General features: G+C 36.7%; 1 protein-coding gene across 9 annotated transcripts in view; it reads right to left on the minus strand.

Annotated features, from left to right (window-relative positions):
* Positions 1-1,400: 1,400 nt before the first annotated feature.
* LOC136826613 (cytochrome P450 2L1-like) overlaps positions 1,401-27,671 on the minus strand; it is a 68,576-nt gene continuing 42,305 nt past the window's right edge. The window contains exons 1-11 of one of the 9 annotated variants that reach the window (XM_067083933.1): positions 19,897-20,008; positions 17,785-17,917; positions 16,093-16,192; positions 13,894-14,024; positions 11,696-11,914; positions 10,724-10,923; positions 10,345-10,456; positions 4,886-5,066; positions 4,385-4,502; positions 3,800-3,944; positions 1,401-3,124 (exon numbers count right to left, since the gene is read on the minus strand). In XM_067083933.1, coding sequence (XP_066940034.1) covers positions 2,925-3,124; positions 3,800-3,944; positions 4,385-4,502; positions 4,886-5,066; positions 10,345-10,456; positions 10,724-10,923; positions 11,696-11,914; positions 13,894-14,024; positions 16,093-16,192; positions 17,785-17,872 — 1,494 coding nt within the window. In that variant the 5' untranslated portion in view covers positions 17,873-17,917; positions 19,897-20,008 and the 3' untranslated portion in view covers positions 1,401-2,924. Of the gene's footprint in view, positions 3,125-3,799; positions 3,945-4,384; positions 4,503-4,885; positions 5,067-10,344; positions 10,457-10,723; positions 10,924-11,695; positions 11,915-13,893; positions 14,025-16,092; positions 16,193-17,784; positions 17,918-18,564; positions 19,329-19,896; positions 20,009-27,671 lie in introns of those variants that run through there. The other 8 variants (XM_067083942.1, XM_067083923.1, XM_067083906.1 and 5 more) reach the window with 8 other exon arrangements.

Below are 27,671 nucleotides of genomic sequence, written 5' to 3' on the forward strand. Positions count from 1 at the left end.
AACTCGGTGTACAAACCACAAAAGCGTAAAGCAGTATGAAAAATTAATATTTTAGTTTTCGAATCCTTTATATTTCCTTCACCGGTAAGGTTGAAATAAAATAGTTAAGAAACTGAAAAAAATATATGCAACTTCAGATTAATATGCCTAAACAGAACCGAAAATGGCACCAGCCTTTTGGCAAAAAGGCTTTAAGGGAAATGACGCATAAATTACTTCCACTATTTACTGTATTATTGTTACGGACAAAAGACGGGAAATAAAACTTTTCTCTGGAACGATCAATTTCCAACCAAGAGAGAGAGAGAGAGAGAGAGAGAGAGAGAGAGAGAGAGAGAGAGAGAGAGAGAGAGAGAGAGAGACTTTAAATCTTAGAAGTCTTGAATATTTTGAACACCAAGGATATATAACCATCAGTCTTTGCTATCAACGCTATGTAGTGCACTGTGTGTGTGTGAGAGAGAGAGAGAGAGAGAGAGAGAGAGAGAGAGAGAGAGAGAGAGAGAGAGAGAGAGCAAATAATGTAAAAATAGAATTGTGACGTCGTTTTACGTTTCTTATGATCAATCTGACAAAACGTTATTCCATAATGCGGTATACTAAATAATTCTTCAAAATCACTTTTCGCTCCAGGCAAGCATACCAACGTACATAATTACAGAAATGGTCAAAGAAGGGTATCAAATAATCTTTAATGGATTTTTTAATACTAGAACAAGAAAATAACGTTGTGGTTCTGCCCAAAAATGCAGATAAATAAAATTCGGTTTGTGGGTCATATTCTATTACCAGACTTTAATCATGAGGTTGGATAAGGAAATCATACACTTTTATACATAGCACATACGTCTAAGCTACGTGAGAGTTTCAAATATATGCAATTTCGCTTTAAATGAAATCGTTAATGGGGTACGAACCTAACATTTTATGCCATTTATCTTTTGTTCACTCTGAAAAATATATAATTGCTTCCGTGACAACTATTTTTGGCAGGTTTTTTCAAACTATCATATAAACTATATATATATATATATATATATATATATATATATATATATATATATATATATATATATATATATATATATATATATATATATATATATATATATATATATATATATATATATATATATATATATATATATATATATATATATATATATATATATATATATATATATATATATATATATATATAAGCTATTGAAGGAAGATTTTGAAACTCTAATAATAAATGCAATATATTAACCCAAAGACATGCTGTGGATGAGACATGTAGATGATATTCTAACATTTTGAGATGACAGGTGGGGCAATTTCGATGAATTTCTTTTAAAAATTAAATGCACTAGTACCCAGCATCAAATTCAAAGTTGAATGGGAAACAGACAACAAAATTGCTTTTCTTGGCGTTGTAATAATTAGCGACACGACAGAATACAAATTTATTGTATACAGAAAACCAACATTTTCACTTTCATACATTCAATATTTTAGTTATCATGATATTTCTATCAAGATTGGTACAGCCAGCAATTTATTCTTCACAGCCTTACGGATTTGCTCCCAGGATTTCCTGGAAAAGGAAAGGGAACTAATCCGTAAGCAGCTGTCACCTTTAAAGTACCCTGACAATATAATTGAGAAAGTGATCCATAAAGCAAACATAATCTTCTACTGTCCCCCTTAAAACAAGACTAGAGAGACGCCCAACAATAAAATCAAGGTCCCACACCTAGACAGTATTAAGACGTTGACACAGGCGCTTGGAAACTCTGACCCTTTTGCCTCTACCTACCCAAATACCTTAGCAAAATCCCTGGTTAACGTCCAACAGAAGCCAGTCCCCAAAGACACAGTAGTATACAAAGTCCCTTGCCTTGACTGTGACCAATCCTACATCGGGTTTACAGGTAAATCACTCTCCCACAGATTAATGCAACATAAACGTTCGGTAAGGTATGGCCAACAGACCTCAGCTATTTTTAACCACATAAATAAAATCACAGAATAAATTGGAATTTGTCATGTATAATTTATAGAAGCAATTGTTGGTTCAAAAGCCAGATGGAAGAATCAGCACTGATTAAACAAAGAAATACGATGAACCTCTCAAAAGGAGCTTGGGACTCTGATACTATAGATAAAATCTTCCTCCAACCAGCGATTAAGAAGATTAAGAAGCTATCATCTGGAGAAATGTAACAGCTGACCTCTGGAACTCTTGGTATAAATAAAGCTTTTCTGTAATTCTTATTTCATTCATACTCGCCTGTCGAGGGAGACAGTTGTTCTCCCAAAATATAGCATTAACTTTCTACCTTTTGGCATTTTTATGGGTTTCTCTTATTAGATGGAAGTCTGTTTTAAAAGAAAATATTTCACAGTCATACACACACACACATATATACATACATACATATATGATATATACAGTATGTAGTAGTAACTGGAATAACAAGATAATAATATAAGAATACAATTACGAACAATATTTGAAAAGGATTGAATGTCTTTTCTACAACAAGAAGTTAGACCATTTTAAAAAGGGGAATACATCCATTCATATGCATTAATTCTGGAAAGCAGCATTTCATTTGCATTAATAACGGTTTCGGAAAGTTTTCAGTATGTAAAACTCAGAAAAGCAACGCAGTATTATCATCAACATGCATCAAATACTATTTATCACCTGAATGGATAATTCAAATGACTTAGGTCTAAAAATTTACAGTGGCACATCACTCGTACGTTAGTCAGCCCGTTAATAGTAATTCAGCTACTAACACATTCTTGGATGAACATAGAGGGAAAATAATTTTAAATAATTTTACTTTCCCGCCCCCCCCCTGGTCTTCCTACACAAAACCACACTGTAGGATTAAACAAGGTTTGTGTACAGAAAAGATCAAGTGACTTAATTAAGCCTTTTCTTCATTCTCCCTAAGTGTGAAAACGACATCTTGCTTGATCGGATCGTGGCCGAGTTGGTTGTGTGGGTCCGGTCGCAAGTCGACCGTCTCCCCCTCTGGTGGCGAGATGCTGAACGAGCGTAAGACGGCGACTGTGAAAATCAGCAGTTCCAGACGAGCCAGGCTTTCTCCTATGCAGCTGCGCTTGCCTGCAAATCAGATATGGAGCTGAATTTGTATAATCATGCATTGGGAAGAACGTTTATGTTTCTTATTTGTATTTATTCTTTGTGTAATTGTTAACGAGTGCATTATGAAATTTTTATTGAAAATTCAATAAGAAAATTGATTTCTCTTTTCATCTTTCTGTCACACACACGCACATACACACAATCACATACAGCCAAGAGGCTGATGAAAAAGTGGCTTTCATTCTGGATATTCCATTGGAATGACTATTCATAGAGACTTATAAAACTAAAAAGAAAGTAAAATTATGAAACTAATCAAATTTCATAGTTATTTCGAAGAAGAATAAAGAGAAAAAAGGACCAGAAGTAGTACAGTCATTATTCACTGTCATGTCATACACTGAAAAATAGATTTTGTAAATTCCATATTATTCTGATCCAAAGCTGATGTGTTAATCTTCAACCTTCCTTAAAATCATAAAATTATAGGACTAGGATCATATACTTTCAACTACACATTTCCAGTCTCGATTTCGGTAAACGTGAAAATAGCTAATTTTGGTAATGCTAATCCTGTCAGAGAATTTCGTCAATCTGATTAATCAAAATCCTGAGATGGACTATAAAATTAAAGAAAAATATTATAGAAAACTATTTCTGCTATTATTAAAGACGCCAGTCCCTTATTCTTACCTATACTGAAGGGCAAGAAGCCTTCCTTCTTCATGGCAACTTTGCCGTCAGCGTCCATCCATCTCTCTGGCCTGAACTCAAGTGGTTCGTCCCAGTAGCGGGGGTCATGGTGGATAGAATCGACGGCGGCCATGCATATGGTGCCCTTAAAATGAGAAACAGTGCTTATGGCATTTGCACAAAACACGATTGAATTTTCTTGTTATTTTCATGATTTTTTTTATTTGAGGGGGAAGGGGTTTACCGTATTGAAAATAAAATATTTAGTTCTTGGTTTAATGTGGGTCTGAGTATATTTGTCCCTAAATTCTTTATTATCGTTTTAACTAATAACCAACTTGTGCTTTCATTATTCTATTAAAATCATAACATTTTTTCCCTTTACTCATTGTTTTATAAGCAAACGAAAAAGATAAGACTGAGCCAGTATCAGTCATGGGTCAGGTAATGGGAACTGTTTAGTGGCTAATAAAACTCAACTGCATTAATTAATTTTTTCAACAGAATAACAGATTCACAGATCGTAATCATTTGACTTAAAAACTGCTAAGTCTAACCGAATGGAATAAATGTTTTCAAGCTTACCTTGGGAATTCTATAACCAAACAACTGGGTATCCTTGGCGGCTACATGTTGCAAACCTGTGTTAGCTAATGCAGATTTCCTTAAAGCTTCGTTGATGACAGCTTCTGTAAACTGCAATCTACGAAATTAAGAGAAAAGGTTATTAATCACACAACACTCACTTTAATAAACCTTCCTTGAATTAGTTCATTAAAAGACTATGAACAGAATTTTGGAAATCACGGTCTTCGGAACTTGGGAATTTTTCTCCCAGGTTTTTCCTACAACACAGTACCCAATCAGCTGTTGCTATAAACTGGTCTCTTGCCTCCCCTCCTATAACCAAAATCTACAATGCCTAACTGACCAAACAGTAATTATCCTAGACTTACAGTTTTATTACAGTCTTTATTACGTGCAAGTCCTAATGACTGATTCACAAAGCCTCCATTTGTCCTGCGGATTCAGAGAGAGAGAGAGAGAGAGAGAGAGAGAGAGAGAGAGAGAGAGAATCATAATTACTTTGATCTATCATCCATTGTAGGCAACGTGTCTTTGGGCAGGGCGTCTTCTATTTCTTCCTGCAACCTCTGTTGCACGCGAGGATTGTCAGCCAGGTACAAGAAAATCCACTTCAGGGTGTTGACTGTTGTGTCGCTACCACCGACGAACATGTCAAAAATGAGGTATGTCAAATCCTTCACTGAAGAGAGAGAAGGGAAGGCTACAAATATATGGAAGTGAAGTTAACGCTGGGCGTGAAATCGCCAAACCTAAAAATCATTTGTAATTTATGAAAAAAGTTTCACATTTTCATTCTGAAAATAGATAAGCATGTAAAATTTGGTGCCGTTTCATCAAGGTTCATAATAAAATCTTAATTTCGAAAACTGGTATACATTGTATTGGCAAAAGAGACTTGTTTTGACTGAGCAGAGGTGAAGGTAAACAAAATTATGTATTTATGAGCTTTAAAGAACTTACATTGTAACATTGTAAGTCTGTTATCTGAGTGCATTTTCCCCCTTAAATATATAAATTAGTCTGCAATTTTACCATATATAATTTTTACTGCCTCACTGACACACGAAATTCAGTGACTCCTTTATACTCTTTGATGAATTACATTATAAACGGTTCCTATAGTATAGCGTACTATTAAATCCCTTTCGTTTTCTTTGATAAAACAAATCTGGATAAAGAAGACGCAGCACAAACTCATAGTAAACTCAAACATTTAAAATGCTGCTTGCATGAAACTTCTTTGATAAATAAAAGAAAATTGGAACATTCTATCTATTGGAATATGGAGAAGCATAAGAGACGATTATATGAAAAATATGGTAACATACTACTGATCAGCTGTTATAAGCACGCAATTTCCAATCCATACATTTTCTGTATTATACCATGTACAGTACATGACCTGAAATTCTCACTTTGATTTATAGCCAATTATTAATTATTATTTACAACAATTTCTTTACACTCCCATACACACAGAAACATATAATAAATATGCACATATATACATATATTCACATAATTTATACATACATACATATAATAGGAGCCCATAAAAACGTCAAAAGGTAAAAAGTTATTGCTCTATTTCTACTGGCAAGTAGAGCAATTGCCAGTAGAGGGAGACAGTTTGGTCTCTGAAATGTAGCAATAACTCCCTTCGTTTTGGCGTTTTTATGGGCTCCTGCTATTAGATGGGTTTCTGTTTTAACAGAATATATTTCATAGTCTCATATATACATATGTATAAATATATATATATATATGTATATAATTATATATATATATATATATATATATATATATATATATATATATATATATATATTACGTCTGACCACGGTGAGCGTTGTTCAAGGCTTAGTTAAAATATTTATTAAAGTAACAAAAACGAGGACAGAAAGTAATATATGTATATATATATATATATATATATATATATATATATATATATATATATATATATATATATATATATATATATATATATATAGAGAGATAGAGAGATAGAATATTTATATAGCTCATTGACTTTTGGTCCTTCAATGAGCATGCATATTCATTAGAATACTATTATTATTATTATTATTATTTATTATTATTAGCTCATTTATTTTTATTATTATTATTATTATTATTCCAAACATGAAACCTATTCATATGGAACACGCCCACAGGGGCCACTGGCTTGAAATTCAAGCTACCAAAGAATATGGTGTTCATTAGGAAGAAATAAGAAGAGGTAAAGGGATATACAGAAAGAAGAGATCCCACTTATTAAAAAAGGAAAAATAAATTAAAAAATTGACAAATACATAAAAAATGTATTTAAATACAAAGAGAATATTATTAGGGTAGAAATGCATTGCACCTTTGCTTGAACTTCTGAAGTTCCAATTGCACAACATCCTCTGGGAGGCTGTTCCACAGTCCAACGGTGTGAGGAATAAAGGACATCAGGAACTGAGGATTCTGACAGTGAGAAACATTTACTGAATATTGGTGCTGCTGTTCAGAGAATCTGGTTACTCATGGCAGATAAAGGGGATCAGGGATCAATTGTGAATGTGAAAAATCTCTGTTGAAATGCAATTTATAAAAAAGTGACAAACAAGAGACCATCCGTCTATGGTCCAAGTCATAACTAGTACTATTATGAAACAGAAAGCTACCACCACGAACCACTCTATCTAAAAGAGATAAATCTTTGGCAGAAACAACCATCCACACCTGAGAACAGTACTCTAGTAAAGGTAGTACAAATGACCTAAAACAGCGGCATTTGCTGAAACTTTCATTAGATGCTTCTCAAAAGTTAGATGTAAGTCAAAGGTTACTCCTAAAATAGTTAAAGCTTCAAACTCGTTCAGTAAAGTTCCATCCACCTGAAGGGGAGGATGGGGTGGGAAGTCTTTACGAGATTTGATTGGCAGATCTGCCAATCAATAGTATTTTCGTTTTACTGGAGTTCAGCCTCATATCCCACCGACTACACCATTCCCTAATCAGGTCCATGTCGCGACTGAGGCTGAGGCTGAGAGCAGCTTCATTTCTCGTAAGTGGAGACTTTACTACACCCACAAGTGTTGCATCATCAGCATACTGAACAATCTTGTTTTCCAGGCCAACAGCAGTGAACCAAGAACACTGCCCTGTGGAACTCCAGACACAATAGGTCTTGGTCCCGTCCACAGCAACTCGCTGCTTCCTACCTGTATTTAAATCTTGAATTACTGTAATCCTAAAACATATCCACCCACTCCAAGAGTCCGAAGTTTATAAATAAGTGCCTTGTGATTTACTAAATCGAAAGCGGCACTAAAATCTATCTGAATTACTCTGCACTCAAAACCTCTAACAAGGTTCCCTTGCAAATAGCATTGCAGGTACCTAGCAGCTTCCTATTTGCATACTGACTATCAGCTAACAATCCTTCAGAGTTCACATACTTATATAGTGGCTTAATAATAAGTTTTTCAGCAACTTTGGGGAGCACAGGGAGAATCAAGATTGGCCTGTAGTTACTGCAGTCTGCAGATATGCCACTCTTTGGAACAGGCATTGCATTACTAAGTTTGAGCTCATCCACAAAGATACTATGTCAGCATAAAAATCTATAGAATCTAATACACTTGGGAGACAACACACTAGAAACTTAAAAAAAAAAAAATACAAAGGGAAGAAACCATCAAGGTCTTCTCCACCCCAGCTATCAAGATTATCCAGAATTTTCTTAACATTCCTGGAGCAAAACGAAAAAAATTTTAAAGAAAAGGTTCAGGATGACAAGTATCAGGGTGAGGGACATCCTCAGCTGATTGCTTAGCTTCAAAAACTTGATGAAGTAGTTTAGCCTTTTCCCTAGGGCCAGTAACCGATCTACCGTCACCTGTTAGTAGTGGTGGTATGGAAGACGATCCTGACCCGAAGATAGATGATGCCAATTTGGTCCACCACAGATAAGGCTGAGTAATAATAATTCCTCCAAGTTTCCTCTTCAATGAATTATTGCAATTTCTCTCGGCTGTATGGTAAGTTCTATTGGCAGCAAGGCGAGACTCAAGAAAAATGGTGTATTTTTATTTTGAACGAGTTCGCCTCCAAACGTTGAATTGGTCTGTTCGTCATGGCAGGTTTGTCTACACGTATTATCAAACCATGGCTGGTTATTTGTCCTAAATTTGATGACCTTTCTAGGGACATATCTTAATAAAATAGCCATCAGCATTTCATTAACTTCTTCTTGGGATCAGGATCTAATATAGCATCTGAAATATTAAATGCCTGACAAGCTTCAATAATGCGATCCCAATTGGCTCTGGATTTCAACCAGACCGTTTCTCTCCAATGGTGGAATTAGGAATATACTGATTGACAGATATGTCCATCTCAATGACGCAATGATCAGCAGTGCCTATATATTCACAGACATTGGACTTCAAAATGGCTAGAACATCTGTGAATATGAGGTCTAATCTATTACCAGAAATGTTCGTGGGTTCCTCACCTAGCTGGACAAAGTCGGAGGATACACAGAACTCAAGAGCAGACCGGCAATGTTGAACTATGGAGTTTGAATTTAGCCACTCACTGAGCTTTGCATTGCAGTCTCCACAAATAATGAATGAAGCTTTTGAATCCTGTGACTGAGTCATGCTAATCCTCTTCAAAAGACAGTCATATAGAACTGTCGATATTTGACTTACGGTAAACAACATATACGTAAACACTGTAGAACTTACTGAAAATTTTAAATCAAAGAACTACATGACAACTACACTACAAATTTTTCTGACGATAAATAAAGTCAGGGCCATCAAACACCAAGATCAAAAGCTCGACCTTTTACTTGTTACTACTTACAGGAGTCTCAGACAAAAACATCAAATCGTAGTTAAGGGCACAACTCTGGAGATCAAGAAAATTTGACCTTAAGCCCAGAATATTTGAGTAAAATACTTTGCAATTTTTCTTGCTGTAATGAGTAACGGGCCCAGGGTTCAGGTCAGTGTCTGTCAAAAGAATTAAAATTAACAACATAAAACCAGAATCAAAACTGATAAACCCATAACAACAATAACATTGCAAAAATCAACAGAACAATAAACAACAATACCATCAACAACAACAACAGTATTTACAAAAATTCCGTTGAGAGTATAAATAAACGTCACCATGCGTCATTGACAAAAGCGCCATAAGCAACTGGTCAACAAGGTGGGGCTGGCAAACCTTGTAAAGGAAAAGAAATCCGCCAGGTTTGCCACAACAACGGGGGGAGGACAGTCAGCATGGATTTAGAAATAAAACGCTCAGAAGGAAAACACGAAGCACTTTCCTGATAATCCACCAAGCAACTTTTGCTTTCTCATCAGCCTGTCCTACACACTTTTCGAAAAAACAGGAAAGTGAACGAAAAGGAGGATAAATGTCTTATTGTACCCTCAGTCAAGGGCACTAATGCTACTACAATTAATAACAATATTAACAAGTAAAAAATGCGCCGAAGTTTCTTCAGCGCAATCGAGTTTTCTGTACAGCATATAATGCTGTATGAAACTTTCAGCCGCGGCCCATGAAACTCAGCCATGGTTCGGTGGTGGCCTCAGCCACGGCCCATGAAACTCAGCCACGGTCCGGTGGTGGCCTGTGTTGTTGGTACCTATAGCGGTGCCAGAAGTACGATTATGGCTAACTTTAACTTGAATAAAATAAAAACTACTGAGGCTAAAGGGCTGCAATCTGGTATGTTTGGTGACTGGAGGGTGGATGATCAACATACCAATTTGCCGCCCTCTACCCTCAGTAGTTTTTAACATCTGAGGGCGGACAGAAAAGTTGCAGACCGACAGACAAAGCCGGCACAATAGTTTTTTTTTACATAGAACTAAAAATTACATCTACCATTGAGAATCACTGCAGTGCAAGTGAACTTCATCAGAAAAAGAGGAACTCACCACTTCTGAAGCTGTCGTTGTTCTGACTGTTATCCATCTCGATCAGATAAGCATCTATCAAATCTTTAGGGTCGTCAGGATCCAAAGCTTCTCGATGTTCTTCTATCAATTCCTGGAAATCGATCTTTATAAGTCTCTTCATAAGTCACCCTTGGTAAGTGGTGATACACTCCTTTTGCCTCCCAGTTGTTATTGGATTTCCAAAGCTATGACTGATTTGGCAGATATATAATTCTGTGGGAAGTTTCCTAATATTCTTTAGCATTAAAACCAACAGACATGAGTAGAATATTCAACTTTGAGATTATGATGATGTCATAATAAAACATTCCCTGACTATTTTGCTTAAAAGTAGCAATGCTCTGAAAGTGAAACTCACGTCAAAGTAAGCAAGAAACTTTTCAAGAACTTCTTCAAACAGGTCCATTCGCAGGAATTTGCGTAGAAGGAAATTCGGGAGAATGGTCCTCACCCAAGGGAAAATGTCTGGAATGATCATTGCCGAGCCAGAAGTTCCGAATTCTTCAATTAAACGCTTGAATTCCAATAAACGGGGGTCATCTTTCTCAAACTGCTTATCTAGAAGAAGAATTAATATTGTAAGCAGTGAGGAAAAGGACTCACGCGTTTGGCAAGATCTCTGCATGCATAGTGTCATGTTAGAATATCGTAAATTCTGATGGCGACTAAAGTAATTATTCAGGAAATTTCTTTCCTTTTGTATAAAAATATTTCATAATCTTACTACAGCATAAGAAACTTTTTAAAATACTTTTTATACTTGTAATACACTGAATCTTCTTTAGCCCATGGGTTCTAAAAAACCTATTTTGCAAATCTATATAACTTAACATTCACTACTTTAGATTAAATATAAATATGCAAGCAGACTGTTCTGTACTAACACATTTTGTACCTAATGCTCTCTACAGAAAAGATGCAAACTTCAACCCTGACCAGACCAGAATCACTTATCAGTTATAATTTCCTTTGAATGTAACTTATTCCCAATATATAGTGAATTCGATATTGAGAGATTTTCATGGCTTAATATTTGTGAGTACATAATAATAATAATAATAATAATAATAATAATAATAATAATAATAATAATAATAATAATAATAATAATATCTCGGAAGAAGACCCTATCTCCAACAAACTCCGTTGAACAGAATGGCCGTCTGGACGCCACTGAGTTTGTACTGTAGTTTCTCAATCTCTAGTAGCACAGACTGCAAAACCACAATAAAACTTCAACGGCACCCAGACGGCCAGTCTGTGCAATGATTATAACCCAGACCCATACTTCGATACCATTATACTTCTTCATTTTCATCTTGACACTTACTAGCAACCATCTGCCAGATGATATTAACAACCGCTGTATTGAGAGCTGCTGGGATCGGCGCTGGTTCTCCAGCATCCTCCTTCAGCGCCTCCACGAGTTTGGAAGCCTGCGTCTGCACGGCCAAGGAGAGACTAGACTTCCCCATGCCCAGGTCCTTGAGCTGATGAATGCTGAAGCGACGGTTTGTTTGCCAGATGGGATTGTTGCTGAAGGCGATACCTGTCGGATGGAAGTACAGTTGGCGTCTTCTACTATTACTACTACTACTACTACTACTACTACTACTACTACTACTACTACTACTACTACTACTACTACTACTACTAATAATAATAATAATAATAATAATAACAACAGAGTATTTTAAAGATACAGCTACGGCTTGTATTGGCTTATTTATCTTCTTGCTCAAGGATTCAACTATTCCTCTAAGTTTCTGAATGACGTCATTACTATAAATGGAATGCTATATACATCACTTTTTGTAAACACTTCTCTTGCTTTGGAGTAATTCATTCGCGTCAATGTACCTAATAATTATAATGTCCGGGTAATTATTAGTGAATCTTTCCTGAAGAATACTGCTACAAGCATTGTTATCTAAAAGTATAACTCTTGGTTATAAATGTGTAATCCATAAAGGTTCATGTGCCTATTCAGAGGGTTGTTTTCAAAACCTAAAGCCTTTACACCAATTAGGGCCATTTTCCATAGCTTCTATTTTCATTGAAAGTTAAAGGTACGAACTGTTTGTTACGTTAAAATCTGAGGTCATCAATCTTATCGTCACATATTTCTAATTAGAAAATTAGCTTCCTAAATAGTCAGCTTTCACACAAAAGAAAATGACAGATCTACAATATGTAAAATGGGAAAAAAAATTCAAATCTAAAAACTTTCAAAAGTGTCCGTTTGTGAAGTCTGACAACGCTGAATAAGAAATTCCAACCCTATATCACATTTCTAAAAATTAATGAGATATTTTCATTCAAGTTTTACTTACAATCTCACAGTTTTACCTGTTCCCTATTCAAATATTTTATTTTTAATCAGAGTATTCCTGATAGAAACTCAATAAACAAGATTGACTGATTTGAAGGGCATTGGGAAAGAACATGCAATGCATTCATCTCAGCAACCATACACAAACACGAAATACTGTAGTACTGTACATACATATATATATATATCTAGATATATGAATCAGAATTGAATAATACACACACACGCACACGTATATAATAACTGACTAACCCAGGCAGCGCCTGGGAAAACTGAATGACAACTGATAAACATGCTCTCTCTCTCCCAGTCTTCACTCTTTCCCTCTTTTTAACAACCCCTGTGCTCTCTCTCACTTCCTCTCCCTCTCTCTCACTTCTACTCTTCCCTCTTTCCCTCTTTCTCCTCCCTAACACCCCCTCCAGCCACTTTTCTGTTTGGTGCCATTGTGATTTTATATTTACCCCACCCCAGCCATTCTTATTTTCCAGATAGTGTCAGCAATCTCGAAAACTATGGATTTTGTACCAATATCTGTCATTTTGACATTTTGTTTAGTTGAAACTGCTCAATGTCACTATTAATCTCAGCAACCTCATAAACTATGGATTAGACACTAATATCTGTCATTTTTACATTTTTACATTACTTTTCACACCCTTCACCCCACTTTCCCATCGGGGCTGAAAAGAAACTATTCATCTTAGTTTAACGTCAGAAATCCACACCTTCTCACACCCCCTTTCCTACTGGGGGCTCCATGGACTGAGGCTGGAGTGGTGCTATTCATCTAGCGACCTCGAAAACTATGGATTAGGTATTGATATCTGTCATTTTTGACAGTTTATTTTTTAGATTTATTTTTACGTCACTATTCATCTGGCGAAAGAACCATCTGTCGTTTTCAGTTATTTTTACATGTCACACCCCCCGCACCCATTCGCTTTGGTGCCAGTGATGTCTTACCTAACATACCAAGTTTAGTTGAAACACACATACATACATACATACATACATACATACATCCATTTTTAAATATATAGATGTAGGTGTACTCATAAGTCAATCCACAAGGAAGTCTTGGTATCCCACTTACTTAGACATACAAAAACTCAACAATTTAAATAATACCATGACACATGAAAGGAAATCAAAAGGAAAGTGGATCAAATAGGAACGTGCGTCTAAATATTCACCTAGAGCTGTTTTTTCATTGCCTTTAAATATGACCCAGTCTGGTCTGTCTACAAAATCCGGGCTGGAAAAAATTTGTCGGACAAGGTGATAGTCATGAATGAAGAGCAGTACTTGGGTTCCCACTCGCCATCTGTAAAAATCAAATACATATTAATGTGACTTAACAGATATATATGATATATATGATAGGTTTCTCCATATACAGTAATATGTACATTAGGTTATTGCTAACTTTGTGAATGACCTTTCTATACTTCAAATGTTAAGCCACCAATAGCTAGGGTTTTGGGGATAAACTGAAGCGATAAAGATGCTTTAAAGACTAGGTTTTAGTAATACTTCGATTACATAGGCTGTCTAAAGATTAGGGTTTTAGGAATACACTTCAGTCATATAGGCTTCCAAATGACAAGGGTTTTAGGGATACACTTCATTCATATATGCTTCCTAAAGGCTAGGGTTTTGGGAAAAACACTTTAGCGATATAGGCTGTTTAATTGCTAGGCTTTTGGAAATACACTTCAGTGACATAGGCTGTCTAAAGCCTAGGGTTTTGGGAATTCAGTAATAAAACCTGTCTAAAGGTCAGAGTTTTGAGAATACATTTCAGTGACATAGGCTGTCTAAAAGCTAGGGTTTTGGGAATACACTTCAGTGACATACGCTGTCTAAAGGCTAGACTTTTGGGAATACACTTCAGTAACACAGCCTGTCTAAAGGCTAGGGTTTTGGGAATACACTTCAGTGATACAGGCTGTCTAAAGGCTAGGCTTTTGGGAATGCATTTCAGTGACATAGGCTGTCTAAAAGCTAGGGTTCTGGGAATACATTTCAGTGACATAGGCTGTCTAAAGGCTAGGCTTTTGGGAATACACTTCAGTGATATAGGCTGTCCAAAGTGATACAGGCTGTCTAAGGGCTAGGGTTTGGGAATACAACAATCTAACACTACAGTTTTGGGATTACACTTCAGGGCTGTCCAAAGGCTAGGGTTTTGGGAATACAATTCAGTGATACAGGCCGTTGGCTAACGATATAACAGTTTTGGGATTACACTTCAGGGGAACAAAGGCTGTCCAAAGACTAGGGTTTTGGGAATACAATTCAGTGATACAGGCTGTCTAAAGGCTAGGGTTTTGGGAATACAATTCAGTGATATAAGCTTTCTAACGGCTAGAGTTTTGGGATTACACTTCAGGGACACAGGCTGTCCAAAGGCTAGGGTTTTGGGAATACGATTCAGTGACAGGCTGTCCAAAGGCTAGGGTTTTGGGAATACAACTCAGTGATGTAAGCTGTCTGACGACTAGAGTTTTGTGATTACACTTCAGGGACACAAGCTGTCTAAAGGCTAGGGTTTTGGGAATACAATTCAGTGACACAGGCTGTCCAAAGGCTAGGGTTTTGGGAATACAATTCACTGACACAGGCTGTCCAAAGGCTAGGTTTTGGGAATACAATTCACTGACACAGACTGTCCAAAGGCTAGGGTTTTGGGAATACAATTCACTGACAAAGACTACGGTTTTTGGAATACACCTCAGTGATATAAGTTGTCTAATGACTAGAGTTTCGGGATTACACTTCAGGGACACAGGCTGTCTAAAGGCAAGGTTTTGGGAATACACTTCAGTGGCATAGGCTGTCTAAAGGCTAGGGTTTTGAAAATACAATTAAGTGATATAGGCTCTTGGGAATGCCGTTCAGTGATATAGGTTGTAAAGGTTAGGGGTTTGGGAACAGAGTATAAGCAATCAAGTCCTAAGGTGAAATCAAGACTAAGATTTTAAACATATCATTTGTTGAGATCTTTCATATTGGTATATGTAGTGGGTAATACAAGGAATGAGAGGAAGGGACGTGCAGAAAAATCGGACTGCAACAATAATGTAGTCGGAGGTGCCTGAAGGAGATGAATTACCACGGGAATATTTTCCAAAATTAGAGATCAAAGGAAAGTTAAGAGCATTGTGTACTAGGCCTAGCTGTTCTGGAACTAATGTAAGGTGCTTGGCTATGTACTCCAGATCACTGAGACTGAAAATGTCGAGCTTCAAAGCCACGAGGTTCAGTCACTGTCTGGTGCACTATGAAATCCTTACAGCAGACGATCTCTGTACGTGGGAGTACAGCATGCACAAACTTGTAACAAGAAAAGTAAGCCTAATAACGAAAAAGTAACAATTAATTTCACTTACATATACATGTCTCCATACTGATTCTGGAAATCCTTGAGGAGGTCATCAATGTATTTGCTTTTCATAGGAATGTAACCAACTAGAGGGAGTCCCCAGCGTCCTATAATAATAATAATAATAATAATAATAATAATAATAATAATAATAATAATAATAATAATAATAATAATACCCAAAGTACATTATCACATCCTACTGACTGATTACACAGCAGTTTTTTTGCTTTCGCGATAGAAAAGTTGACAAATAATAGTAGAGGAATGGAATGGAATATAGAAATTAGGCCAAAGGCCAAGCGCTGGGACCTATGAGGTCATTCAGCGCTGAAAGGGAAACTGAGAGTAGAAAAGTTTGACAGGTGTAACAGGAGGAAAACCTCGGTTGGACTATGAAACAGATGCTAGGAGAGGGTGGATAGCATGATGGCAGAGAGAATGTGAATGGAGGCACAGTAAAAGGAATGACAGGGATTGCAGCTAGGGGCCGAAGGGACGCTGCAAAAAACATTAAAACTAACAAAATCCCCGTAGGAATGTAGTGCCGTCAGTGCACCTCATGCGATGCACTGCAGGCATTACTAAAGGTGCCCCTAGCTGCAACCCCTTCCGTTCCTTTTATTGTACCTCCTTTCATATTCTCTTTCTTCCGTCTTACTTTCCACTCTCTCCTAACAATTAATTCATAGTGCAACTGCGAGGTTTTCCTACTGTTATATACACCTTTCAAACCTTTTACTGTCAATTTCCGTTTCAGCGCTGAATGACCTCATAGGTCCCTGTGCCTGACTTTGGCCTAAATTCTATATTCAATTCAATGCAATTAGCTATATTATGTAAGTTTTTTTAAGTATACCTTAGTTTAACCAGACCACTGAGCTGAACCAGCTTTCCTAGGGCTGGCGAAGGATTAGATTTATCTTACGTGGCTAAAGCTTATTGTCAATTTCAAGGGGACATCGGTCCAGTCTTTATGGTGTATGGGAAAAAAGCCAGTCTCGTCGGGCTTGTCTTGGCTCGCCATCCTTTCAGCATGTTGAAAATCCTGTCCTGTCCCGTTGCAATTTGCTGACTCGCCGCGCAAGTCCCTAACGTGTGTGGGAAGAGATTAGCCTCCCAGAGTCCTGACCATCCCTCAAGAATGAAACAAGTATGATACCTGAGACTGAATGTTATTCACCCGTAGGACGAAGATTGGCCTCCATACATATCGTTTTAAGCAGTGTCCTTTGCAACTTCTCAAGTATGTCGCAGGCAACAGATTTTGTTACTGAATTCATTGAACTTTATAGACTTCACCGTGTTTATGGAAGGTAAAAAAGTGAATATTATTTTAATAAATCTAAAAAGCAGGCTGCCTATGAAGAATTAGAGGTCTGCAAGAAAATTTGAGAACGCAGCTAGAATAAAACCTCATTCAGAGGATCTTTTCGAAAAGAGCTTAGAAAAGTCAGGACCTCTTGAAATCCTGTCTCCATCGTGTAAGGGGTCTGGCGCGGAGGGCCATATTCGTGTATGGCTAGCTTAAGAACCAATTGGTTACCTAGCAACAGCTTAATGTGGAATCCGAACCACATTATAACGAGAAATGAATTTCTAGCCAGAAATAAATTCCTCTAATTTCCACTGGCCGGTTGTCGAACGCAGGACCAGCAGAGGAAAAACCCAGGAATGATTATCAATGAATATCACTCACCTGGTGGCAAACCTGATGGTTTTTTGCAGAGGATCCAGAGCAGAAAGATTAGGACCCCTACAAGGGCCAAAAACTCTACTGTCAGCATATCCTCAGAAATAATGAATTTCTTGAGTGTTTTAGCCGTACTTCTCTGGAAAGAAGACTTTCATAAGCGCTCCTGTAATACAGATTTCAGCTGATTCCACCGAACAGACTTTTGGGAGTGCTTGCAAGTATTCACTACGGTGTAATTTAAATGTCTGATGATGGGATCAAGAGATCAGAATGAAATTGGGGCAAATTCCATAATTGTACTTTTTGAATAGGGGATGATTTTGCATCTTTTTTATTGTACTTTCCGATGAGCTTAAATTAATTTGCTCCTGACTTAACCAGGCCTCAATAAATGTAATAACGCAAAATACCCAAATTTACTGGAGTTGTAAACAAATACAGAACATGAGACACCAGTACCCTGTTCATAAACCACTCTAAAACTTACAACAGAGGATCAATGAAACGGGCCATTGTTAATCTCAAAACACTTTGCCCTGTGCGTACTATTTAGTCTATAAATGTTATCATCATCACTTCTCGCAAGCCTGCCTTCCTGGCGTTTGCTTGTGATTATGACGTTCGTACTGACACCAGCTTGCAAATTTATAGGGATATTTTGCACACCAAAAGTAATGCATTTGATAAAAAAAAAATTGATAACTACGTTTACTTAACGATATTCAATTCGGCTACTTGTCATTAATCAATTTTTTATTCAGTCAATAATAAGCTCGCACTTACACTCAGGAAATCTACAGAGTAATCACTTTGTTGACAACCAAGCTTCCTGCATCCTCTTAAGTCACACTTACGCTGCAGGAAATGGAACCACAAGATGATACGTCAGTGACAACGGACGAGTGTTGATAATATCGAAAAATACTGACAATTACTTTAACAAGAGGCTGTTTTCATTCGATTCATAGCGTACGGATTTCGAAGGGATATTTTTCGCCGAACGTGCGGTTAAACGCCTGAAGCTCACTCACAAACGTGCTTTACTATACACGGCGTTGTTATCATCGTGTTTTGTATTAAGCACTTCTCAGTATGAAGCTGGGCCGTAAAAAAAAATAAATAAAAAGAACTCCCCATTTACGCGATTGTACTCTTCTCATTTCTTATCAAATTACTCGGGATTTAACAAAAAATAAACTATTCAACCTTATCTTTAACCGAATCATAACATATCTAAATAACTATCATCACGCCACGGTAATACACAATACGGGAATGATGAAACCAACCCACTGTATGATCACTTTCTTTAGAAGACACAAATAACGTTGTTTTCACGAAAAATAGTTTTATTTCCACTCAAATTCGTTCCTAGGATTCAGCCTTAGTTTCAAAAAGTTCTACACAATTCCACGGTGACAGACAACAAAGAACGAACATTTTCTTAGTTGAAGTGCACCACTATTAACTTATTGTAATGTTAGCCTGAGACAGACGATTTATCTGTCAACCAATACAGGCAACGACTTCGTCGTAAGAACGCCACCAGACGCCCAAACTGTCGTACCGCACAATTTCCCCTCTAGAGCGAAAAACGTTTTCATCTTCCATGAAAATTGATTATGAAAAATATGATACGCATAACGAGCAATTATTTTGTGTAAGGACATTATGACATGGGCGGCCTCTGCATTTTTTTTTCATCTTAAAATTCCTTCATCTGAGACATCTGGTTGTTAGTGGTGGCCTTGGCCGGGCTAAACTCATTTGTTTATTGCTTGATAAACAAAGCCCCTGGAGACTAGGAACGACTTGACTATGTTGCAATATAACGTTTTCATGGCCACGTGCAAATACGTGCAATCATCCTGTTTATATATCACATGTGACTTCACAACCTAAAAGAATTAGAATATTTAAACATTTTTTCCTTAACGGTCATTCCCAGGACACACAAACATCCAGTCATCACACTGACTGACCACCTTATCTTTTCGTAGAAAAATCATTTGTTACAATAAATGCAAAAATAAACAGAATAAACTCTTCCACGTATGATATCACGTAACAAACTAACTGAAACTGCAGAAATAAATGAAATTGTAACTTCAGTACCTTACCAACGACTGACTTGATTCAGTACAGGGAAAATTAAATATAGGAAAATTCCTAAAAGAGCAGTGAATGAAAAAGTGAACCCCGTTCAGTTCAGCTTCTCGATGTCAACAGATTTTCAAATACCATTTAAAATGAACAAAAGACAGAATGCTAGATTTAGAGAAACGTCAGAGGAAAGCCATGTAGATTTAGTTTATCGCTACAGGGATATGAAGAATTTAACGACTCTGTTTGTTGGCACTTTACTTAGACTACTCACCAACTGAAAGAAGTCGAAAGCATTGGACTGCGTTTTGAGCTCAGTCTGAATTGCTGTACTGTTACTAAATAGTAATAGTAACAATAATAGTAATGATAATACTAACAAAATCTGAAATCAAAACCATACACAGTATTATAAGGGAAGCGTTTTAAATTGACGCTCAACTTTCCCATTGCGGGACTAAATTTTACGAGTTCTCTATCTATTTCATATATATATATATATATATATATATATATATATATATATATATATATATATAATGTTCAATTGTCCACTGAACAGGATGAAATCGGGGAGTGCTTTGTCTGACTGGGGTATCACGTAGGACAGTTCATTCTCTTATAACTGTTCCACGCGTGTGAGCCCGCACATGGGAATGCTGAATAGCCATTATGTAAAGAGTGTTTCAAAGCACGAAAAGATCGTCCAAGTTTTAAATGAAAGATTAAAACGAATACATAAAACAGAAAAAGTCTGAAATTTCACCGTCGGAAGCCACGACCGTTCTTGCATCACGGTTCGACTGAAATTTCCTGCGTTTTGTTAAAAGTTAAGAGTACCTCAGTTTTACCAGACCACTGAGCTGATTAACAGCAGCTCTCCTAGGGCTGGCCCGAAGGATTAGGCTTATTTTACGTAGCTAAGAACCAATTGGTTACTTGGCAACGGGACCTACAGCTTATTGTGGAATCCGAACCATATTAGCTTTATCTGAGTTGGAAATTTGAAAATCAGGAACTACTGCTCCTTAATTTTTCTGTCATAAACAGACGCAGCAATTTTCACAAGACAGGCGAAGAATTCTGAACACACCATCAAGAGAGGAAACCCCTGTGGTCTTTGGTAAATAAATATGTAAATGTTCTTGAATAAATATTCATAAACAAACTGAGTAAAAACAAACAAATTATGAATGAAATCAAACAGTCGTAAGGAGTGAAATCCTAAAAAAAAACAAACGTAAGTCTACGCCTGTTCATGTGTGTAACAACGAAACTGAAGGATCATTTTCATGGATTTAAGATGATTTATGCCTCCTGTCATCTAAGTTCCTAGCAACTTTGTCGACAACTGAACCATCTATGAGAAAGAATGCCCTCGTCAGGGCGCACCTTATTACACCTGATTTAATCCGGGCTGCCTACCTAATAAGTAATCTTTATCCCGTAATTCTCCGTAGGTTTGAGAATTATTCCTAGAATTATAGCATGAAATCAGAAGTCTTCATTCTTATTTGTTATTTTAAAGGTTAGAAAATTAATGAAAAAATGTTCAGCATCATATGCGCAAATTATGCACTAGCCAGTCTGACGTCCTTTAACTAAAGGCATAGCAATTAACGTTTTGTACATATACAATTTGAAATGTTTGATGGCAATGTGAGCAACTGTAATGGCTAACAAGATTATACATCAGCAATCAAATTTATTTTTGTTTCATATCTTATCCTAAAATCCCTCACCAACGTAGGTTTACTAAAGCGCATATTCTCCCAGGAAAAAGGCCCAGTTCCTTGTTGTCATAGGAGGTAACTCCGGAGCAATCGTTCAGATGGAATGTCGATAACAGCAGTAACGGCTGAAACATCTACTGATGACTAAGTTATGCCAAAGCTCTCCAAAGTTTATTTCCTTCTCCTGCTTAAGTGGGTTTCCTTTTTTTAATACTTGGCTTCTAAAACAGTCAAACGTAGATCTTTACTTAAAACTCCCACCAAAAGTAGGATTGACACTGCAAAAGTCTTTATTATTCCCTAAACTGGGATGGAATTTATGACAAGAGATTGTGTGCCTGTGTGTGTAGCTTTACTTCTGTAACAGTGCGTGCATCAGGTCTGGGAATTCCACTGCTAAACAAAAGCAAATTGTACTGTTTAGCAGTGTCAGAGCCCTCTAATTCAAACTCAAATCTAAACGCAACGCCAGGCAGGTGTCGAGACTATTCCAGTTGAAATCTGGGAGATGGAGCAGAATCCCACCAGAAAGACGATTACTGCATTGGTACTATTGAAAAATCAAACGAAAAACATTTGAAATCAAATATAAAAGCGGATCATTTGAGAAATGAAACATATGCTAACAAATACAAGTTTGACTGAATTACTGATAGTGATAAATCTGGGAAGTATGTGATTATATTTACAATGTTTTGAATATTGTATATATAGATATATGGCATAGAAGGGCTATTGTATATTTATTATAGAGTAATTTATGTTTGCTATAATTTTGATTGCAGAGAATGCAGTTATATAAGATCGACCCCCTTTTTATAAGTTTATTATACTGTTGTTTTTGATTTACTGTCAAAATATTGTATGTTCAATATTTCGCACAGTCAATAAAAATCTAAACAGATTAATCCCAATCACTGGCAGATCTTTCTACAACAGAAATTTCTGTCTTCGTTTTCTTACATTCATGACCCCCTGAAATCAAACGATAATCAACTCCCCTTGTGTATACGAAACGTGCTCCAGTAAGAAAAACCACAATTCTGTTGGCTCTCACCAAATGGAGTTTTATGAACCAAATTCATAACAAAATGAGAGGGAGTTAGCAAAGTCTTATGGTAATTATCACCTGTCCAAGTTTCTAGAGCTTACTTGAAACTTCCGCATTAGTCCTTTCAGCCATGTGCATTCCACCGTTGAGCATGAAAGCCCATGCCATTTCCAAAATCATCTTAAACTGGCATATAAATTGCAAATAGTGGTGAAGGCATCAGGTGGAGAAGATTCTGATTGTGGATTTCAAAGTCATCCGACTTATTTTCTGCTGTAGCTACATCATCTTTTAGTTACTGAGGACTTCATAAAACTTTAAGCAGGACATAAATGGAAAAATTAGACAAAACTTTAAGCAGGACATAAATGGAAAAATTCGACAGACTGGAAGTTCTTCAGTGCTAAATTTTTATTTCATCAAGCCCCTAAGCACCCAAGCACTGTGCATTACTTTTGGTTTCCACTCTGAAATGCATTACTGGCGTATAATGTTTCATATCTCTTCATTGACGGTCGATATCAGTGAAACGGCTTGGACTGTGGGCCCCGTTTTCGATTCATCCCGACCGGCCAATGAAGAATTAATAATCTATTTCTGGCATTCAAATCTTTCCCGTACTAATGTGGTTCGATTCCAATAAATGTGGTGGTCCCGTTGCAAGGTTGCCAAGTGTTTTACGTAATATTTCTAATCCTTCGGGCCACAAGAGCTGTTAACCAGCTCAGTGGTCTGGTTTCCCTCTTTTTATGTTTTATGAAATTCATAGTCAAGCCACAAAGGCCAAGTACCTTAAATTATTGCTGCTCAGAGAGTGAAAAGGTGTTAGAGCGGTCAATCGCCGGATAGACGTAAAAAAAAAAATTATATAGGTACAATGATCTAATGGCTGAACCGGGGAAAACTTCACAGTTGCATTATATAAGTATATATAGTGAAAGCTGGATATATAAAACTGAATAAAGGAAGTGGTAAGTGTATATGGCAATATAAGACATTTTTTTCAGTGGAATTACAATCATGACAGGTACAAATATTCCAGTCGCTGCTGATCTTAATGATGTACCTGTGTCTTCATCACGAACCTGGAATTTATAGGCTTATAAATGGACTAGCACTATGATCCTGACACATTAGTACAGTTAGACGAATTAACTGAGGAGTTGCTGGATTATCATTACTGCTCACGATGTCGTGAAGCAATATCATCCTAGGAACAGGATTTTTTTCTATTTTTTATTAGAGAAAATATACAATATTTTACATTTTCAATAGCATTACAATCAGAATTTCATCAAAGTTTAGGATTAAGGTCTATTAACTGACCTAGAAAGGCACCACAGAATAATATATTCAAACGTATAAAAGAAAAAAACAATACAACATTATGCTTGAATTTTACCTTGACTGGAAACAACATCCAGTCAAAGTGTATATATTTATTTCTTTAAAAGATGTAATTCAATATATATCAGAAATATATATACTGGATCAGTGTTATAAATATATTATATATATATATAAATTAAATATATACCATACATCTATATTTCAGGTGAGTCAAGATACGTGGACAATGTGTGTATATGATAGAGAGATAGAGATATAGAGATAGAGAGAGATATAGAGTTTATCTTCACTGGATTCATCCATACTGTATCCGGTTGCCGGATTTTATGGCTGTAAAGGACATAATGAGGTTACCCTGTTATGGTGAGGTCACACCAGACGGTGATCTGTAAAGGCCCTTGCAGGAAGAGGTCCACTGCGGCCATTTGAAATAAACTTTTTAGTTAAAGGCTACACCGGAGAAGGAAGACTCCCAATTTAAAGTTACCGCCTTGTGATGTAACACGTTTTAAAATAGGCTAGGTTCTATGGCGTTCCACCAAGACCACACCATTTTCCATCAGTTGCTACGTCAAGAAGATTACAGATGAACGGCGTTGGTGGGAACTATGTCAGAATGGATGATGTGGTTGTCTCTGCCCGGTCAACTAGTCATGTGGCAGGCATTTGGACCGTCATCAAGTTACTGCCCCAAAAAGAAAAAGAAAGAAATGTAATAACAACCCAAAGACAACAGAAAACAAGGAAAATAAGTATAGCTACTTGGAATGTTAGAACATTATATCATGCTGAAAAGAAAATGAATGTAGAGAGAAATGGAAAGAATGAAGCTACAAATTATTAGGGCTTAGTGAGGTTAGATGGCCAGGAGTAGGATGTTCTCCAACTTCAACAGGAGGAACCTTCATATACTCGGGAGGCCAGAGTGCTGGAGAGAGGTGGTTGGTGTGATTCTAGACAAATCTGTGAAACCATGTTTGATAGGCTATTGGGCTGTATCTGACAGGATTTTGTTGGTGCGTATAAAAAGCCACACTATTCAATATATGCATAATACAAGTATATGCACCTACATCTGAACATGATGAAGAGGATGTTGATCAATTTTATCTAGAGTTAAATCAGGCAAGAGCAGTGCAAAGAGCATGAAGTAATTATGGTTATTGGTGACCTCAATGCGAAGGTGGGACAAGGAAGAACAGCGGATATTGTTGGGCCTTTTGGATTAGTAGAAGAAAATGCGAGAGGAAACAGATTTATGGACTAGTGCTTAGGAGAGAGAACAGATTATATCAAACACCTGGTTTAAGCACCACCCAAGACATCTCTGGACATGGAAAAGCCCTGGTGACAGAGTTAGAAACCAAATAGACTTTCTAACCATCAATAAAAGATTTAGGAACTCTGTCAAGAAACCTACCCAGGAGCCATTGTAATAGTGACCATGTACCAGTTGCAAACAGTGATGGTGAAGTTGAAAAATCAGAGGAAGAGTACACCTAAATCAAAGAGGCAACTGAAATTATTGAAAACAGAGGAAATGAAGAACCAATATAATATAATTGTAAGAAATAGATATGACCAGCAAGGAGGAAGGCCCAGTGCTCAACATCCTCAGCAAAGTGGCAAAATATGGAAAATGCAATAAGAGAAGGTAATGAAATAATACCAACAACAGAAAGGAGAGCTCGGAGAATGGATGACAGAAGATATCTTGATAATGATGGATGAAAGAAGGCTACAGAAGGGTAAAATGAAGATAGATATAGAGCTCTGGATAGAACTATTAAGAGGGAATGCACAAGGGCAAAGGAGAAATGGATGGATGAGATTTGAGGAGGTAGAAGATTTGGATAAAAGGATGAACGGAGAAAGTATGATAAGGTGAAAGAAATTACTTTTTAAAAAGAAGAGAAGTATCAGCACTGGTATTAAAAAGCGGATGGAACCATAGTAATGGAGTCAAAGAAATATTGGAAAGATGGACGGAATATATTGGAGAATTGTTTGATGATGATAGAATAGAACATCTAGACTTCAATGACAACGGAGAGGGACCAAGATAATCAGATCAGAGATAGAGGCATCTTTTAAAACAAATGAAAAAGCGATAAAGCAACAGGTGATGATGGAATAGCAGCAGAGATGTTGGTAGCTCTGGGAGAATACATCATTGATATATTAATGGAAATAGTGGAAGGAATATATGAAGATGGAGAGCCTGCAACACAGATGTACAAATCAACATTTATCACAATGCCAAAAATACCAGGAACACTTGAGTGCAATAAACACCGGACTATCAGTATCATGAGTCAGATCACAAAAATAATATTAAGGATTGTTTTGAATAGAATAAGAAAATAAGATACCCCAGAGATTGGCAATGAACAGTGTGGTTTTATGAGAGATAAAGGACAAGAAATGCAATTTTATTTTGAGAATGTTGATGGAGATAAAGGACAATAATAGAAAAAAAGATCTATATATTTGTTTTGTTGACTATGAAAAGGCTTTTTGATCAGGTTAGACATGTAGACCTTATAAGGATATTGGAACAGATAAATATCGATGGGAAAGATCTAAGATTGATAAAGAATTTATATTGGAATCAAGAGGCATCAGTGAAAGTAGAAAATGACGAATCAGAGACTCGGCACATCAAGAGAGGTGTAAGACAGGGTTGTGTGTTATCACCTGATCTCTTCAATTTATATAGTGAAATGATAATGAGAGATCTCAGAGATATGGAAGGAATTAAGGTTGGAGGAGTCAATATTAATAATATCAGATATGCTGATGATACAGCACTTGTTGCAGACTCTCATGATAAATTTCAAGCTTTAGTCAGTAATTTTTTAAGAGTCAAGCAGAGAAAGAGGTCTGTCAATAAATATTAAGAAATGAAGTTATGGTTATCTCCAAAGATGAAATCCCCAAGAACAGATATAAGAATTAATGCTGAAACAGTTAAAAACAAACTGATAGTTTTAATTATTTAGATGCACTGTCACAAGTGATGGAAAATGAAAAAGAGACCAGAAGAGAATATTCATGGCAAAAGATGCATTTGGTAAGATAAAGAAATTAGTCACCAACTCAAAATATCGATGAATCTTAGAGAAGATTTGTGAAATGTTTTGTTTGGTCTGTATTGTTGTATGGCTGTGAAACTTGGACCTTGAGGAAGGCAGATGAGGAGAGGTTACAGGCTGCAGAAATGTGGTTTTGGAGAAGGATGCTGAAAATATCATGGACAGAAAGGAAAACTAATGAGCAGGTATTAGAGAGAGAGTAGGCACTGAGAAACTTTTGGCTTCAAACGCGGTTTTGTGGGTCACATAGTGAAGACAAGAACTAGAACATCTCTCTCTCACTGGTAAAATCAATGGAAGTCGGCCAAGAGGAAGACCTGGACAAAAATATATGGATGGATTGTTGAGAATGACTGGAGGAAGAATATGCAGCTCAGTTGCTTTGCAGAGAGCCGGAATAGAGAGGAGTGGCAAGCCATGATTGCCGACGTCCTTGGGGATATGGGTACCTGGATGATGATGATGATGCCGAAGTGTACGTATCCAGCCGTCGTGATTGGACATAATGCATGACAGAAGAATTATTTGGGGATGGGTTTTCAGAGAAAGCTTGTATGG

The sequence above is a fragment of the Macrobrachium rosenbergii genome, chromosome 3 (assembly GCF_040412425.1).
Source record: "Macrobrachium rosenbergii isolate ZJJX-2024 chromosome 3, ASM4041242v1, whole genome shotgun sequence".
NCBI classification, from domain to species: domain Eukaryota; kingdom Metazoa; phylum Arthropoda; class Malacostraca; order Decapoda; family Palaemonidae; genus Macrobrachium; species Macrobrachium rosenbergii.